Raw genomic sequence first — 18,246 nt, 5'->3', positions numbered from 1 at the left:
AACAGCATCTGCTAAATGACGACTAAAATGTCATGTTAAATGAGTCAGTAAAGTCACTGAGCCTGTGCATTAGGCTCATATTTAGCATCGCTAGCATGATCTAAGCTAGCGTACTACATTGTTGTTGCTCCTTGGTAATATTGTTGTTGACAAACATGTTGGTTTTGTTTGCTTGTTCATTAGATTTTGAGCCATTTCAGTGAAGTTAGCTTTGATAGCGTTCCAGGAAATATTAGAACGCCAGTTGACCTTTGAAATAATATGGCCCTTGTCACGTCCTGGCCAGTATAAGGGTTAATTGTCATTGTAGTTTGGTCAGGACGTGGCAGAGGGTATTTGGTTTATGTGGTTCGGGGTGGTGTTTTTGTAGTAAGGGCATTTGATTTAAGTATTCCGGGGGTTTTTGGGCACTGTTTGAGATTCATGTAATTCTATGTTTAGTCTAGGTAGTATGGTTCTATGTTTAGTTAATTGGGGTGGGGACTCTCAATTGAAGGCAGGTGTGGTCTATTTGCCTTTGATTGAGAGTCCCATATATTAGTTTGTCATTTGTGGGAGATTGTTTCTTGTCTAGCGTATGTGAGCCTGAGAAGACTGTCTGTAAATCGTGAGTTCGTTTTGTTATTTTTGTATGTTCATTTTGAGTTTATTAAATGTTCAAGATGAACAATCTCAATCCTGCTGCATATTGGTCCTCCTTTTCCGACGATGATTTCGCTATATCGTCTGACGACGATGACAGCCGTGACAGCCCTGGATAAAACAAACGTGTTAATATCAATTGTAATTCAAATGATAACAGTAAATATAACAATTCAAGGTCATTTAGAATGGTGGGAACTCCCCTTTAATTTCATGTTGATGGAAAATGAAGGGAACTCTCCTTTCATTTCATGTTGATGGAAAATGAAGGGAACTCCCCTTTAATTTCATGTTGATGGAAAATGAAGGGAACTCCCCTTTAATTTCATGTTGATGGAAAATGAAGGGAATTTACCTTTCATTTAATGTTGATGCAGTCACATAAAGCGCATGACTTCCCACTACATAATAAATACAGTCATATCCTGTAATTCACCATGGGGTTCCTTTATAAACATCTTTCTTATAAATGATCAGTTTTAGTTGTAGTTTTGTAGCCATATACGGTATAGTGTAATTTAATCTGTAGCCTAATAAAATCAATGTATGCTTATCAGGGATATTTACCCATGATGGCCTTGGATGACGGTCTTGTTTAAATATATAACCTAACAAAGATATGGCGTGTAGATAAGTCAGCTAGCTGGCTTGCTACTGGTAATTTGACTTTATGGTGGGAGGGGGAACTATAGTTGAAAAGCCATTGGTACGGTTCTTCTGCTGAGAGTTATTCAGATGTATGTATTGTGCAGTAAGCACACTCACACACACACACACACATTTGGGGCCTTAGAGTGACACTGTAGTTTGGCATGTCTATATAAATCTGTCGTGTTCAACAGAGGGGCTGTGACGTATGGAATCGATTAATCGAATCTTAGTGTTTCCATTTTGCATAAATTAGGCTCAGTTTAGATGTATTTCTATCGCTGTAGAGCCGGGCTGTAGAGCCGGGCTGTAGAGCCGGGCTGTAGAGCCGGGCTGTAGAGCCGGGCTGTAGAGCCGGCTTATCTGTCGAGGCTCTGGTCTAGTGTTGGGAAATGTGAGATGAGTAATTGGCACCATCGGTCAGAGGGCCCTAAATATGTTTATGATGTAGTATATCTGAACCTGTTCACCTGTTGTTGTATGTGCTATGTTACCCAACACAGTGAACACTCCTGTAGTGAGTTCAAGTGACTTTCCCCATTTTAGCTGGGACTTTCTCAGCTAAAAAAAAGTCCATGGTGACATTATCATTCAACTGCTGTAGTCTATTTTGCTTGTGCTCTTATTTATATTTACATTTCCAAACGTAAGCAAACATTCTGTTGTTATGGTAACAGCGGTATTGGAATTTTAATGTCACTCCTTTTCCGGTATTTATGTGAAAGTGTTTCTGCTGCTATAAACAATAGCTTGTGTTTTTTTGATCATTGTGTTGTGATGAGAGTCTCAGCCAAGTGGGTGTTGTTCTTCACAGGGCCAACAACACATTAACAGGTATGTCTCTCATTCCACCAAAAGAGGTTAGACAACTGGTCTGTCAACGCCGCTGCCTCTGCCTCTACAACTAAAGGTAGAGTTGGTGATTTAGAAGCCATGTTTTCACAGGTGGTTGTGAATGACTCCAGAACGGAGTGTACCTCGTCAAATCACAGATTGTTGGTATTTCTTTTGGCCGTATTTGGTGTGTTTTGGAATTTTTGATCCAACTTGTAATTGTTAAGCCATTGTTTTCAAATGAGGTCACCTCTTTGGTCAATTGGACAATAAGAAACTGTTTAGCCTAAAAACTCTGCCATTAACACATTGTCATACTGACAGTTTGTCTTTCTTGGTGACAGAATGGCGTTTATTTACCCATAGTTCTCCTGACATCACCAGTGCTGGGGTCATTACAAAAAAATAATGAATATATTCACTGTTACTCATTACTTCTTTCAACAATAACAAATTACTTATTACTCCCTGGAAAAGTCATTAGTTACACGAGGAGGTGTGGTATATGGCCAATATACCACGGCTAAGGGCTGTTCTTAAGCATGATGCAACGCGGAGTGCCTGGATACAGCCCTTAACCGTGGTATATTGGCCATATACTACAAACCTTCGAGGTGCCTTATTGCTATTATAAACTGGTTACCAACGTAATTAGAGCAGTAAAAATAAATGCTGTCAGCCAATCAGCATTCAGTGCTCAAACCACTCAGTTTATAATACTCGGTATATTGCTTTTGCATTACACCCCAAAACGTTGTGCATCCTCACTCAGTGTAAACAATGTCAACGTTACGTTGGCCTATACACAAGTATACATAAAAATCAAGCCTTGGTTGAGGTCGGCCTACAGTCATCTTCAGCAGCAGTGGTCAGGTCTCAGGGGGTCTTTCGCTATGAGTTGTGTGTTGGTCGTGTTGCCATTGCAGGTGCTTTAAGAGATTGGAAGTCGTGTTTCTAGCATTGGAGAGGTCATCACCCCCTCCTCGCCACCCTCTGGCGTTCTGGATGCACCGCCCCCAACATTAAGCCAAATACGTCACTTAACTCCTGACATCTGTCGTCGATGTGCAAAATCTAGTCCCTTAGGCTTAGAAGCTTTTCAAACTGTTCTGTAACGGAAAAACATCAACTACTAGACCTTTTCCATGGCTCTCCTAGTAACAGAAAAAAACAACGATTCCAGCCCTGACTGGATGTTCCATTGATAAATGTGGCTCACGTGGCTCACTGATATAGTACTTCCATTCCTCATCATTAAATGGTTTAGCATTGGCTTTTGTCCAGAGCCAAACCCTGTCGGGATTGGTTATTGTGCCTTTGATCAATAGTTGAGCTGTAGGCTTCAGACCCATTAGGCTTACAAAACAGTGGACTGCTAACATTTGAATAAGTTTACGTTTCTCATTCACACTTTTCTCTTACCCCCAAATACACGCCTCTCAGTAGAACTGAAACGGTATAGCCTAGTGGTGCACACACCATCGACATGAAGAAAGGTCGGTGTGACATAGCAGTGGTACGGATGAGGTGCTTTAGGTACACCGTAGATACGACAGGCTACCGCCAGCTATACCCCCTAGAAGTCAGCACGGTAAGAGAAAGAGGAGTTTAACCCTTTTCATTTCCACAGGGTGGTATTCACTAGGCATGAAACAGAAGCAAACGGGCCAAAATGGCTACTTACTATCTAAACTTTTCCGATAAGCGTTTTGCATTGAACACCAAATGTTTTGTTTTGTTATGGTGTGCCCAAATGAATACAACCCAGTTTAAGGCTAACCTTCCCCCTTCATATGTTGTTATTTTATTAGCCAACCTCCATGTCTCTACTGTACATAGCCTATCCTCCAATGCATGTTTTATTCTGTAGTAACCCAACTAAAGGTCAGCACAGCTGATCTGATTGTCCCTGTGACAGTATGCTGAGGCAGGTATCGTTTACATCTCTGGCTTTACACACGGGGCTCTGGTATTACAGGGAATTCACCCACCTCACCCGTCCTTCATTCTCCTTGTCTCTTTCCACAGGTGAGGAAAGTAAAGCGCGAGACAGCGACGGTGCTCCGAGCCGCGCCCCTTCCCAGTCTCTCTCCTGGGCTGCCCTATGTGAGGCCCCTGGTCCTACCCGTTCCCCTGGCCCCGGAGGTGAGGAGCCCCAGCCCTGAGAGGATGGAGCTGACCCCACCGGGGGCCCCACAGGACCCTCGGGGACCAGCCACGGACGCCTGGGACGACATCGCGGTCAAGACCACGGAGGTTCTGAACAGGTCAGTGTGTAGTGTTGTAACAGACCGTTATTTTGGGGCCGTATGGTGGAAAGTTACAAATAGGTAGTCTTTAACAGGTTAGTAGTTCATGATGTTTGTATTCATTCAGGAATACAATAGGATGTCTGGGATTTTAAAATTCCACAAATGTGAAACCTTATTAAGAGAGTGGGGTGAGGCACATTGTCAATGGAAAGAGGTTATATTAGGTAGCTGATTATTTTTATTAAATGCAAATTAAAATGCTACGAATGCAGAAATAGTGCAGAAAAATGTATGTAAAACGCTTATTTTCTTAAATAATAAAACAAAAAAATCTTTAGTACTTTTACCTCTGTGTTCCAGTGCATATGGTATTGTGGTTCAGTAGTCCATGTAGCACCTCTTCCCTTTATAATTAAAGCTTGCCTCATAACAGAGAAGAAACACAGCTTGCAGGTCCTGGTTGTCAGCCAAGACATCTGAAGTATAGCCTAGTTTGCTAACACAGCTTTTATGGGAGTCACTTAAAAGTTTACCAATCTATCTGCAATGATCTTAAAAACAAACTTTTATGATTATCATTTGTGGGGGTCATAGGTTATATGATAACCAAGCACAAACATTCTAGTAAACATTGAGTTACACGTTATTACAATACATTCATGCACTATTACATCAAATGTTGGATGTCTGACAATTTTCTCCAGCCCAGTGAGAAGAAATCCCATGTTATTTTATTTGGCCCCCACCTTGCTAGAACCCAGATTCTAGCAATCATGTTTAAGGCTTGTTTTAGCCTCGTCCTATATCTCTGATCTTTTATCTCCCTACGAGCCGGGAAGCAGCCTGACATCCTCTGGCAGGGACTTGTTGACCATTCCAAAGTCTAGGTTGAAAACGAAAGGAGACCAAACATTTTCCATTAGGGCCCCTAGACTTTGGAAGGGTCTGCCAGAGGAGATCAGGCTTGCAGATTCAGTGACTCTTTTTAATCCCTGCTGAAGACAATTTTATAAAGATGCTTTTCATGTGTGATTCAAATTAGCTGTCTTGTTTCGTTCTCCTTTTTCCTGTCTTTGTTTCTTTTTTAGTACTTTATTTTATGATGAGAAACACTTTGTTACTTCTATTGAAAAGCGCTATAGAAATAGTTATTATTATTTTCAGTATGTAATAGTACAGTATGAGTTGAGTTTAGAGGTACATAAAAGTAACCCTGTGTAATAACACAGTACGAGAGACTAGTTGTAAATATCTTATGACCACTGTTTGCGTTGGTGAGACGTTCCCATCATTGTAGGGTGATTGTGCGGAACTCAAAACAGCCAGCTGCCATTTGGGATCTAAAAAGCCGGGAGCCGATCTTGGTTGCACGGCTCCTGTGGCATCCCAATGGCATCTAAACATATTTATTATAAGTTGGCTGAAACTGGACCCTGTCCGGATCAAGTGTCCCCAGTCTGGGAATAGCATGTCTGCAAAATAACGTGTACAGCTGTGTTGGTTGGTTGTTGAGGCCTCCTTAGGGTTGATGTTAGCATTAGCCTAGCGCTAGCTAGCACACCCAGTGTTCAGTTGCTCGTAAACAAGATAGCCTTGTCCTCAGTGCATGGCATGCAGTCACTATGATGTAAGATTTAAGATGGAGCTTTTGTCTGTGGAGGGCTTAGTCAATCAATCAATCAATCAAACAATAAGGTTCCTGCAGGTAGTTGTTAATGGAAAAGACAAAATATTGGCCTGGTCATATTGGGCATGCATAAAATCAAGTTTCTTTTAATAGGAATTGCTAATACATATATATTTTTTTTATATATTTAACCTTCATTTAACTAGGCAAGTCAGTTAAGAACAAATTCTTATTTACAATGACGGCCACACCCTACCCCGGCCACACCCTAACCCGGACTACGCTGGGACTCCCAATCACGGCTGTTTGTGATACAGCCTGGAATCGAACCAGGGTCTGTAGTGACGCCTCTAACACTGAGATACAGTGCCTTAGACCGCTGCGCCACTCGGGAGCCCAAATACATATTTATTCAATGTTTATTCACAATGAATAAATGGCTCAGTGGAAACTGGTAACTGCTGAGTACAGGCCTCATGTTGTGTGGTGTTACTTGGAAGAGGACCTCTGACACAGGGCTTGTAAGAAATAATTTTCTCACTAGATATTCAATACTAAGTATCAGCTAGGAAAATGAAAGCAGAGCTCATCTCGCAGGAGCAAATAGTGCATGTTTGCTAAGCAAACAAAATGGTAGGAACAAGCAACGGATGTTAAACTGAACAGAGATACAAGGCAGTGTTGCAGCTTGTGTAGCACAGCTCTCTAGCAGCTGATCTGGACACAAGCACACGTGTGCATGCACGCAAACACACACAAATACAGTATAAATGAATATGTGGAAGTTGTGGACTTTGCAGTATTTGTATCTTTTACTGCCTTAAAATAGATAAGATAACAGCGTCTAAAAATAAGTGCCTGGCCATACCCCCAATACAATACTCCTTAATAGTAGAGGTGTATATACAGTTGAAGTCGGAAGTTTACATACACCTTTGCCAAATACATTTAAACTCAGTTTTTCACAATTCCTGACATTTAATCCTAGTAGAAATTCGCTGTCTTACGTCAGTTAGGATCATCCACTTTATTTTAAGAATGTGAATAATAGTAGAGAGAATGATTTATTTCAGCTATTATTTCTTTCATCACATTCGCAGTGGGTCAGAAGTTTATATACACTCAACTAGTATTTGGTAGCATTGCCTTTAAATTGTTTAACTTGGGTCAAACGTTTCGGGTAGCCTTCCACAAGCTTCCCACAACAATCTTGGCTCATTCCTCCTGACAGAGCTGACGTAACTGAGTCTGGTTTGTAGGCCTCCTTGCTTGCACACGCTTTTCAGTTCTGCCCACAAATTTTCTATAGGATTGAGGTCAGGGCTTTGTGATGGCCACTCCAATACCTCGACTTTGTTGTCCACAACTTGGAAGTATGCTTGGAAGTATGCTTGGGGTCATTGTCCATTTGGAAGACCCATTTGCGACCAAGCTTTAACTTCCTGACTAATGTCTTGAGATGTTGCTAAAATATATCCACATACTTTTCCTTCCTCACGATGCCATCTATTTTGTGAAGTGCACCAGTCCCTCCTGCAGCAAAGCACCCCCACAACATGATGCTGCCACCCCCGTGCTTCACAGTTGGGATGGTGTTCTTCGGCTTGCAAGCCTCCCCCTTTTTCCTCCAAACTTAACAATGGTCATTATGGCCAAACAGTTCTATTTTTGTTTCATCAGACCCTAGGACATTTCTCCAAAAAGTAGGATTGCAAACTGTAGTCTGGCTTTTTTATGGCGGTTTTGGAGCAGTGGCTTCTTTCTTGCTGAGCGGCCTTTCAGGTTATGTCGATATAGGACTTGTTTTACTGTGGATATAGATACTTTTGCACCCGTTTCCTCCATCTTCACAAGGTCCTTTGCCGTTGTTCTGGGATTGATTTGCTTTTTTCGCACCAAAATATGTTCATCTCTAGGAGACAGAGCGATGGTGTTTATACTTGCATGCTATTGTTTGTACAGATGAACGTGATACCTTCAGGCATTTGGAAATTGCTCCCAAGGATGAACCAGACTTGTGGAGGTATACAATTACTTTTCTGAGGTCTTGGCTGATTTCTTTGGATTTTCCCATAATGTCAGGCAAAGAGGCATGGAGTTTGAAGGTAGGCCTTGAAATACATCCACAGGTACACCTCCAATTGACTCAAATGATATAAATTTGCCATGACATTTTATGGAATTTTTCAAGCTGTTTAAAGGCACACTGGAATTGTGATACAGTGAATTAATCTGTCTGTAAACAATTGTTTGAAAAATTACTTGCGTCATGCACAAAGTAGATGTCCTAACCGACTTTACAAAACTATAGTTTGTTAACAAGAAATGTGGTTGAAAAATTAGTTTTAATGACTCCAACCTAAGTGTATGTAAACTTCTGACTTTAACTGTATAGTGTGTATTTTTTTCATATCAACAAGACACAACCATAGTAAAATGTTTGACAGATAATGTCACGTCTGTCTGAAGAATGGGACCAAAGCGCAGCGTGTGTATCGTTCCACATTTTATTATAACTGTGAAACTATGCAAGACATACAAATAAACTAATGAACAAAACAACAAACCGTGACGAAGAGGTGCAACATACACTTACTCAAAATAATATCCCACAAAACCTAGTGGGAAAAACAACTTAAATATGATCCCCAATTAGAGACAACGATGACCAGCTGCCTCTAATTGGAGATCATCCCCCCCCCAAAAAATAGAAATACAAAAACTAGAACCCCACAGAAATACATAAACTAGACAAAACCCCCAACATAGAAAAAATTAACTAGAACCAACATAGACATAAGTAACTAGACAAAACCCTCTGTCACGCCCTGACCTACTCTACCATAGAAAAATCCCCCCCCCCAAAAGGTGAGGACTCCGAACGCACAACCCCAAACAACAACAAAAAAAACAGGGAGGGTTAGGGTGGGTGTCTAATGTCGGTGGCGGCTCTGGTGCAGGTCGAAGAACCTTCACATCCCGCGGATCCTCCTGCATCTGAGGCGGTACAGGTTCGGGGCGTAGCCCCCGCTCCGCTAGCTGATCCCTCTGCTTTCGTGTCACCGGACCGTGGATCATCGCCGGAGACTCTGGACTGCAGACCGTCGCTGAAGGTTCCGGACTGGGGGACGTCTCAGGAGGCTCCGGACTTTTAAATCCTTAAAATCTAGGCGGAAAATATTTACACAAAAAATATAAAAAAATTAAAAAGAATGCAAAGAGTGTGCAAAGCTGTCATCAAGGCAAAAGGGTGGCTACTTTGAAGAAACTAAAATATATTTTAACTTGTTTAACACCTTGTTTTGGTTACTACATGATTCCATATGTGTTATTTAATAATTTTGATGTCATTAAAATCCAGACGGAAAATATTTACACAAGAAGCAACCTAATATCACAGTCAAACTCTCAATCATTTAGCAAGTTCACCATTAGGCCGTCTCAGGAGGCTCCGGACTGTAGGCCGTCTCAGGAGGCTCTGGACTGGAAATGCGCACTGGAGGCCTGATGCGTGGGGCTGGCACAGGTGGCGCCAGACTGGTAACACGCACCTCAGGGCGAGTACGGGGAGCAGGAACAGGACACCCCGGACTGGGCAGGTGCACTGGAGGGCTGATGCATGGAGCTGGCACAGATGGCGCCAGACTGAGTGCGGGGAGCAGGAACAGGACACACCGGACTGGAGAGACTCACTGAAGGCCTAGTGCGTGGAGCCGGGACAAGTGGCCCCAGACTGGTGGCACGCACTTCAGGGCGAGTGCGAGGAGCAGGGCGTACTGGGCTGTGGAGGCGCACTGGAGGTCTGGAGCATAGGGCTGGCACAATCCGTCCTGGCTGGATGCTCATTTTAGCCCGGCAGGTGCGGGGCGCTGGCACAGGACACACTGGGCTGTGAATGCGCACTGGAGACACCATGCGACACCGTGCCCCCCCCCAAAAAAAATTATTGGGGCTGCCTCTCGTGCTTCCGTCGTTGCCGTGCTAGTTCCTCGTATCTTCGCCGCTCTGCTCTCGCTGCTTTAATCTCCTCCTTCGGGCGGCGATACTCCCCGGCCTGCCTCCAGGGTCCTTTCCCGTACAGGATTTCCTCCCATGTCCATTTGTCCTGACCACGCTGCTTGGTCCTTTGGTGGTGGGAGATTCTGTCACATCTGTCTGAAGAATGGGACCAAAGCGCAGCGTGTGTATCATTCCATATTTTATTATAACTGTGAAACTATGCAAGACATACTAATGAACAAAACAACAAACCGTGACGAAGAGGTGCAACATACACTTACTCAAAATAATCTCCCACAAAACCTAGTGGGAAAAGCAACTTAAATAGGATCCCCAATTAGAGACAACGATGACCAGCTGCCTCTAATTGGAGATCACCCCACCCAAAAAACATAGAAATACAAAAACTAGAACCCCACATAGAAATACATAAACTAGACAAAAAAAACAACATAGAAAAAAGAAACTAGAACCAACATAGACATAAATAATAGAAAAATAAAAGCTTTCTATGGTCAGGACGTGACAGATAATCTTTGACAAATCAACACTATTCCTTTTTAGGTTGTAAAATGGGACTTTCTAGAGGGCTTTTTTACTATTATTGTTATTATTATTATTATTATTATTATTATTTTAATGTTAATATTAAAGGACAGTAGTTGCCATATTATTGTTACTAAGCATTGTTTGTGTTAGTTAATTTTCATTTGGACACTCTTGAAAATGACATTGTGCATCTAAAGAGATTTTCATCTAAATAAATGTCAAATAAATATCATTACCTAATTATCCCTAGCAATAGCAACAGGTGCTTTCCCATTGAGTGGCAACAGCTTTCCTCGCCATGCACTTCATAGGGACAGTAAATCTATCGGAGGATCTTTCCGACACCTTAAAAATACCCTAGTCTGGGGTATCGTATGGCCGATTTGGGGATCGGGTGACAGGGGGACCCTTGTAGCCTTCATAAGCAACCATGTCTCTTGTTGGGATGCTAATAGGCTAGTAGCTATGCTAATAGCTGACTGGTACAGTGTTGGATTGCGGCTGTCACATGATGTGATGAACCTTTTAGCTAAAGTTCAGCAGACTGGTATAGCTGGCGAAGGATTGCCAGACCTATTTGGAAACGCATACTTCACTGCCTGGGAACCCAAAGCCTACTAGTTGCCTCATGTATTCAGTGGAGTATAGGATGGCTAACATTGAGCATAAACTATGTACAAATACTAGAACTGTATATAAATACATGTGCAATTAAGCTGCCCTTACTTTCCATAGGTATGTGTCAGGTTAGTATCTGTGTCAGTACAGCATCCAGCACTAAGCAGGAACAAACTGGATCAAACTGGATTTCAACTGAGAGATGGGTAGAATGCTAGTGGTGTTGAACTGCAATTCATTAAATCTTGAACTGTGAAAACGAGGCCATTGGAAGATACGTACTTAGGTTATCAGTTGAGAATTCTCTGGGGTCAAATTGTAACCCCTGGGCTAGGATATCCCCTACTGGCCCCTCCTCTACTTCTCTGTCCCCTCGCTACTTCTGTTTTTCATCCTTCTATGCTAGTCTTTATCAGATCTCCCCTTATGAAATAACTACAACTACACATTTTCCACCAATTGATTCAGATGATTAATCTGCACTTCACAGTGCTACGTTTTCCACATGTGGTCTTCGCTTTACATGTCGGCCTCTCACCGGTTTGGAAAATACCAGTTTGCTGGTGGCACTGCTATGCAAACTCCACATGTGCATGTTTAACATTGAACCTGCCTGCATTTCTCCAAACTGGCCCCAGATCTCATTGAGTGTAGACTACACTGGGTTTCCTAGGATACTACATAGAGCTATTGCATCATCAGAGATCAACACGTTGTAACACTAGGAGACTGTGAAGAAATGTTTGCCCACTGTCTGTGCACGGTTTAGACACTGATCCTGTCTAGCAACCAGGATGGATGCTTCATCATAACAAAGGCTCCTATCAATTCATCCTCATGTCTCAAATCAGAAGCACAAGCCAGCATAGTAAAGGCATGTGAACCCCCCCCCTCTCCCAGTAGGCTCTGGGATTCAAAGCCAGCTACCTTTCAGTTACTGGCCCAATGCTCTTAACTGCTAGGCTACCTACCACATCACGTAGGCACTCATAGGGTCTCTTCTAGATACAGGCTACATGCACATGCTGGTTGTTGTATGTAGTTGCCATGGTTCACTGACTTTTGTGACGTAACCCATTATCTTTCTTAGAAAGAAATCCATTGAAAGCGGGTTGGGATGTGTGTGAGGGGTTGGGTGAGGAATGTAACGGTGTGGTGTGAGTGTCAGACACTCTGGGGAGTTTATTGTTGGCCAACGGAGAGCCTCATCCATCAGTCAGATCCAACAAGTCTGCTTGGATTTAAGGTGGGAAAACCCTAGTAGCTGTTCTGTCCTCACCCACTCTAACCTATAGGATACTCGTACAATGGTCCCCATCTGCAGAAAAAGAGAGAGAGGATATCAATTCTGATTCAAACAGGTGTCATTGGCTCCTGAGCAGCCAATAGGAGAGGAGGGTCAGAGACTTGGCTCAAATGTTTTTGGCTGCTGAACCGGCCTATAGGTTTGGAGGGGGGTTCGGAAATGTATAGGAAGAGATGAGACTGCAATGGCACTAGTCAAGAAGACGCTAGTTGCCATGGTTTCTGCCATGTTTGACTTCCAAGTCTGTCATTGACCCTTCGCTCTCAAAAGATCCATCTGTAGATGTGATGGCCATTTTCTGCTATTGTAAGAAGGTTATCGCCTGGTGTTTTGGTGTTGACTCAACATGGAAAGTGTTGGTCCTGTGTTTCATGAGCTGAAATGTAATATCCTTGAAATTTGACACCTGCACAAAAAGCTTATTTCTCTCAAATGTTGTGCACAAATTTGTTTACATCCCTGTTAGTGAGCATTTCTCCTTTGGCAAGATAATCCATCCGCCTGACAGGTTTGGCATATCAAGAAGCTGATTAAACAGCATGATCATTACACACGTGCACAATGCCACAGATGTCTCACACATACATGTTGGCATGCTGACTGCAGGAATGTCCACAAGAGCTATTGCCAGAGTATTCAATGTTAATTTCTCTACCATAAGCCACCTCCAACGTCATTTTAGAGAATTTGGCAGTACGTCCAACCGGCCTCACAATCGCAGACCACGTCTATCCACGCCAGCCCATCACATCAGCGTGTATGGCATCATGTTGGTGAGCGGTTTGCTGATGTCAACACTGTGAACAGACTGCCCCGTGGTGGCGGTGGGGTTATAGTATAAGCAGACATAAGCTACGGACAACAAACACAATTGCATTTTATCGATGGGAATTTGAATGCACAGAGATACCGTGACGAGAACCTGAGGCCCATTGTAATGCCATTCATCTGCCACTATCACCTCATGTTTCAACATGTATCATGTATCCTTGATACATGTACCCATATATCAAGGATCTGTACACAATTCATGAAAGCTGAATTGCATACACACAAGACATGTCACTCATTGAGCATGTTTGGGATGCTCTGGATCGATGGGTATGACGGCGTGTTCCAATTCCCGCCAATATCCAACAACTTTGCACAGCCATTGAAGAGGAGTGGGACAACATTCCACAGGCCACAATCAACAGCCTGATCAACTCTATCCGAAGGAGATGTGTCGCGCTGCATAAGGCAAATGGTGGTCACACCAGATACTGACTGGTTTTCTGATCCACGCCCCTACCTTTAAAGGTATCTGTGACCAACATAGATTAGGACCTAATTTATTTCAATTAACTGATTTTCTCATATGAACTGTAACTCAGTAAAATTGTTGAAATTGTTGCATGTTGTGTTTATATTTTTGTTCAGTGTGGCTTAGTAAGAGGAAGTAGCCATGTTCCTGCTGCCATAGCGATTTAACCCCATTGACCTTGTTTATGGCCATAATGTCAACGTGAAGAGCTGACACCGGTCAACCACAGTGCAACTACAGGTCAAGGTCATTGGAACCTCTAAACATAATGAATCTGGATGATCATATGAGTATATCACTGTGCTCTCGCCAGCTGTTCCCTTTCATTACTCTAGAATTATGCTAGAAATGCATTGAAAACTGGTTTGGTTAAGGAACGCTGCCTACCAACCATATTGCTCATTCACAATTGGCTACTTTTCTCTCCACAGTTCCAGCATGTTGCCCCTTTGGCAAAAACGTTGTAATCTCTGAAGCGTGATGGGTTTATGGTAGCCTTACCTTAACACCTTGGTCTATGGTCGAATGTACCGTCTGTGACTTGGGTTATGAGAGTGTACACCAATAGGGGCTCAAGTAGGTAACCGGCCCAAGCTTTTTAGGTTTGGTACACTGCAGGTTCTATTCTCCAAATGTTCTAATGGACCATGAAGCAGGCTATGGTTTATCGTCCTTACTAAAGCAGTGTGGAAGAGGCCTGGCGGACGCAGAGGAGAAGGGGGAGGGGGGCTGGAAACCCAAACTGAATATTGCTCTGTTTCGACCAATGTTTAGATTCCAGGCTAGTAGTCACATCCATATGATAATGCAAGGCTATGAACCTGAAAGGAATTCTGTGAGCTTGAATATGACCAATGTGTCAAATGTGAAAATGGTAGTATGTCAAACAAATTGTCCTTATACTGGTATAGGGTATTGAGAAACCATTATTTTAACAACCTGGTCAATAGGGCACTATGGTAAAAATGTGTTGAGTTGAATTAAATAAATATGATTTATTTGTCTACAAAATGGTGGAGGGTTGCCAGCCTGGCCAAGTTGTTTGGTAGTTTTCCATCACCTCTGAGAGGATTAAGTCTCCTCAACAAAGCCACTTGTTGTTCCTTAAGTAAGGTAGTGGGTAAGCAGGATTTCCGTTTGCAACAATTCGTGACAGTACACATTATTTTAACAGGCTTGCCAGACTGTTTAACACGGCCTAAGTATAGGGAAACATTTCTCGGCTGGCTTCCACTAGCAATACGTAAACGTTGTGAAATGCTGTTGTGAGGTGCGCTTGGTACCTTGATCCGGAAGGGGGATTTCATAGACTCTGTACGTAGGTTGTATTAGCGGAGGTGAGGGAAGAAAGACAAACACGCAAAAAACTTCTCACGTACACTCTCATTCAGAATTCTTCAAGATAGAGGCCAGGTCATGTGATTATGGTAAGCTTTTGAAGTTGAATGAACTTCGGCCCATTTCGGTCCCTGACAAACTGAAACCTAAATCCTCTGTTTTGAACTTGGTGCGGTGTTCGGCCTTTACACCCCGGGCAGCTAAACCAGTGGTATGTTTTCCCCTCTCAGCCCTAGACAGTGACATACTCACACCCCCCTTACCGTTAGACTACTGGAGCTACTGCACGTACCCAAAAACACAGTCCAAATATTTTCTCAATGGCCCATTTAACCACAATTCAGTCTTGTGTGTATTAGTGAGTCTATTGTTTATTTCAAAAGTGTCTAACTGTATTTACAACCCATGATTAGACTATTAGCTGTTGTTTATTGGCGTAATTGCCAACTTCCACGTACTGTACCCCATGGTTATGAGAAAATTGACTGGTGATTGAGGTTTGGCTTCCTTACGAAGGCTATGTAACCCTTTCCGTGGCAATATTTAGGCCTTTTTGCAGCAATTGTATACACTATGTTAATCACACACATGCTTCTGTAGGCTACATGATGTTTAGGGTAGTAAGGCCCTCGGCAGGTTAAAGTATTTTTCAGGACATGTACATGTTAAGCAATCTCCACATTAAGAAGTTCCCGTTCTTGTTGCATCATTTCTGTCATGTGTAACTATTGGCCCAGGCCCCGCCAGAGCTATACCAGAGGAGGGCACACATGGCCCTTCAACTGTTGCTTTAATAATTCCCAGAGACAAGCTTTAACAAAACGTACTGAACTGACTGGAGCATTAGGTGGCTATTGTTCCAGAGACAAAAGGACATTGTGTCCCCTAAAAAAAACACTGAGGTGCAGAGAAAGGGAGAAAAACAGTGTGCCTTCATATGTATCGCATCACTCTCACCCCACAGTGGCTAACCTAACCGTTTTTTTTGGTTTTGTTTGTTTTTTGCATTTCAGCTCCCAAGAGGAAGACAGCAGACCCATATCTCCTTTCTACATAAGGTAGGTCCTGGTCTTGTTTTTGTCCTGAGAAAAGAGGCCGACAGCATGTTATTATGGAGATGTGGGGTCATAGGGCCTATCCGCTGCATTTCATGCCATCTCAATGCATTAACATAGGAAACAATAGGGCCACCCGAAAGAGGAGCGAGGGGGCATGCTGTGCACGTGCAAGCTGTCGTTGTTATGATGGTGTCAGTGTGAGCACGTGGTCTCTGGTCCAACAATACTTCCCGTAAAGCTGTAAAAACCAAAACATTTCCCTGATTTGTATAGTAGTGAGAAGAAAGGGATCTCTGTCAACCCTGAGGTTGAGACTGACCTTTGTTTATTGTTATCATGCTGGTCATTTTGGATATTGACCTCTCCAATGGGCCTACACACTGTACTCCTGAAATTGTACAATTTAACATCTCAAATTAGATAAATTGTCATACAGTACATCCCGTTGTTTCATACATCTGGATATTGATCCAACACTGTATTCACAAAGTATCTGAAGAAATAGGTACATAGCTTCACAAATATATCATATAAATATATCATATAACAGAAAATTTCATGTTACTACATCTATAGTGCGGAACCAGATTCCCAACATAGTTTGACAATCTACTCAATTGTCACACCTCCACTTGATGGAAATATTCACCAAAACACATACACATCATGAACTGCTTTGACACCCTGTCATACAGTGACATCAGACCAACATGGTTCTTAATGGAACCAGATCGTTCTGGTTTGACACCCTGTCATACAGTGACATCAGACCAACATGGTTCTTAATAGAACCGGATCGTTCTGGTTTGACACCCTGCCATACAGTGACATCAGACGAACAAGGTTCTTAGTGGAATTTCTGGTCGAACCGGATCATTCTGCTCTGACACCTGATCTATGAGTCACCCTCCAGTCAGGCACCCCCCATGACATTTTATGGCATCACTTCCTGTTAACTTCCTGTTTGGCTGATACTGTAAACTCTAGTCACGTCAACTTTACCGCCTTCACCAGGTACTTTGAGGCACATTGAATGCAAGTGTACCTGCTGAACTCTATAGTAAGTTCATAAGCCTTGGCACAGACCCTCATTCGGCCGTTTCTCCTTTGAAATGTACCCTAAACAGGTTTCATCCTTCACATATACCTAGTTATGTATTCAAGACCGTGACCAGTAGCATACATCTGATATTTTCACAATGATTTCGATCGATGGTGATGGATCAGAGGCCATAATGTATATGATGATGAAGGATGCCAAACAGGGGTGGACTGGCCATCTGGCATTACGGGCAAATGCCAGATGGGCTGGTCCATTTTTAGCCCAGTGGGCCTGTCTGACCCAGTGGGCCTGTCTGGAGTTTTCTTGCGCAAAATTATAATTGTCTGGCTAATAACGGGGCCCTCAAGGGACAAATGGGCTGGTGTGGGGTAGGGTTGGGCAGAATCCAGATTTTCATACCGTTTCTGTACCATAACGAGTACGCACAAAACAATTTAGGCAACAGGGATCTTGATCTAGGAGGGGATTGAATGGCTCTGCTGTAACCAAGAAGCTTGATCTTGACATCTAGCCAATTAGCTAGCAAGTTAACAAACCAAATGCATAGCTGGAGCCCTGAGCTGGATATAATTTATTTGACACATCTTAGGTTTCTATAGTTATACTCAACTTACCATTATAAGCAGTGGTATAGCACAGCCAGTATTTCCAAATGCTCCGGTATGCGGTATAAACGGTATATCGCCCATGCCTATTGTGCGGGCCTCGAGGATAAAAATGGGCCGGTATGGGGGCCTCAAGTAAAAATATGGGCTGGTGTGTTAGAAATGCTAGGGACGATTTCTGTACCCAGTCCACCCCTGATGCCAAAGACCTTGACACTACAGAGAGAAACATTACCACAGTGACTGATGTTTACCACTACACAGCCTGTGCTAGCCTGCCTATGTGCTAGCCTGCACAGGCACAGTACTTCTCTCTCTTCCTCACGCAACCTTCTTAAGAGAGTCATGCTTTCTAAGTAAGTCCAGCATCTACTTGTTCTCCGTCACATACACACCGTGGGCAC

General features: G+C 42.9%; 1 protein-coding gene across 5 annotated transcripts in view; it reads left to right on the top strand.

The window, feature by feature from the left end:
* Nucleotides 1–18,246, top strand: part of LOC106610290 (protein FAM13A) — an 83,775-nt gene that overhangs the window by 29,388 nt on the left and 36,141 nt on the right. For all 5 annotated transcript variants that reach the window (XM_045716529.1, XM_045716532.1, XM_045716530.1 and 2 more), the window contains exons 8-9: nt 4,153–4,391; nt 16,130–16,174. In XM_045716529.1, the coding sequence (XP_045572485.1) occupies nt 4,153–4,391; nt 16,130–16,174 (284 nt within the window). The remainder of the gene's footprint in view (nt 1–4,152; nt 4,392–16,129; nt 16,175–18,246) is intronic.

This window comes from Salmo salar, chromosome ssa04 (assembly GCF_905237065.1).
Source record: "Salmo salar chromosome ssa04, Ssal_v3.1, whole genome shotgun sequence".
NCBI classification, from domain to species: domain Eukaryota; kingdom Metazoa; phylum Chordata; class Actinopteri; order Salmoniformes; family Salmonidae; genus Salmo; species Salmo salar.
The sequence above is the reverse complement of the archived record's forward strand: the minus strand, read 5'-3'. Positions and strand labels throughout refer to the sequence as shown.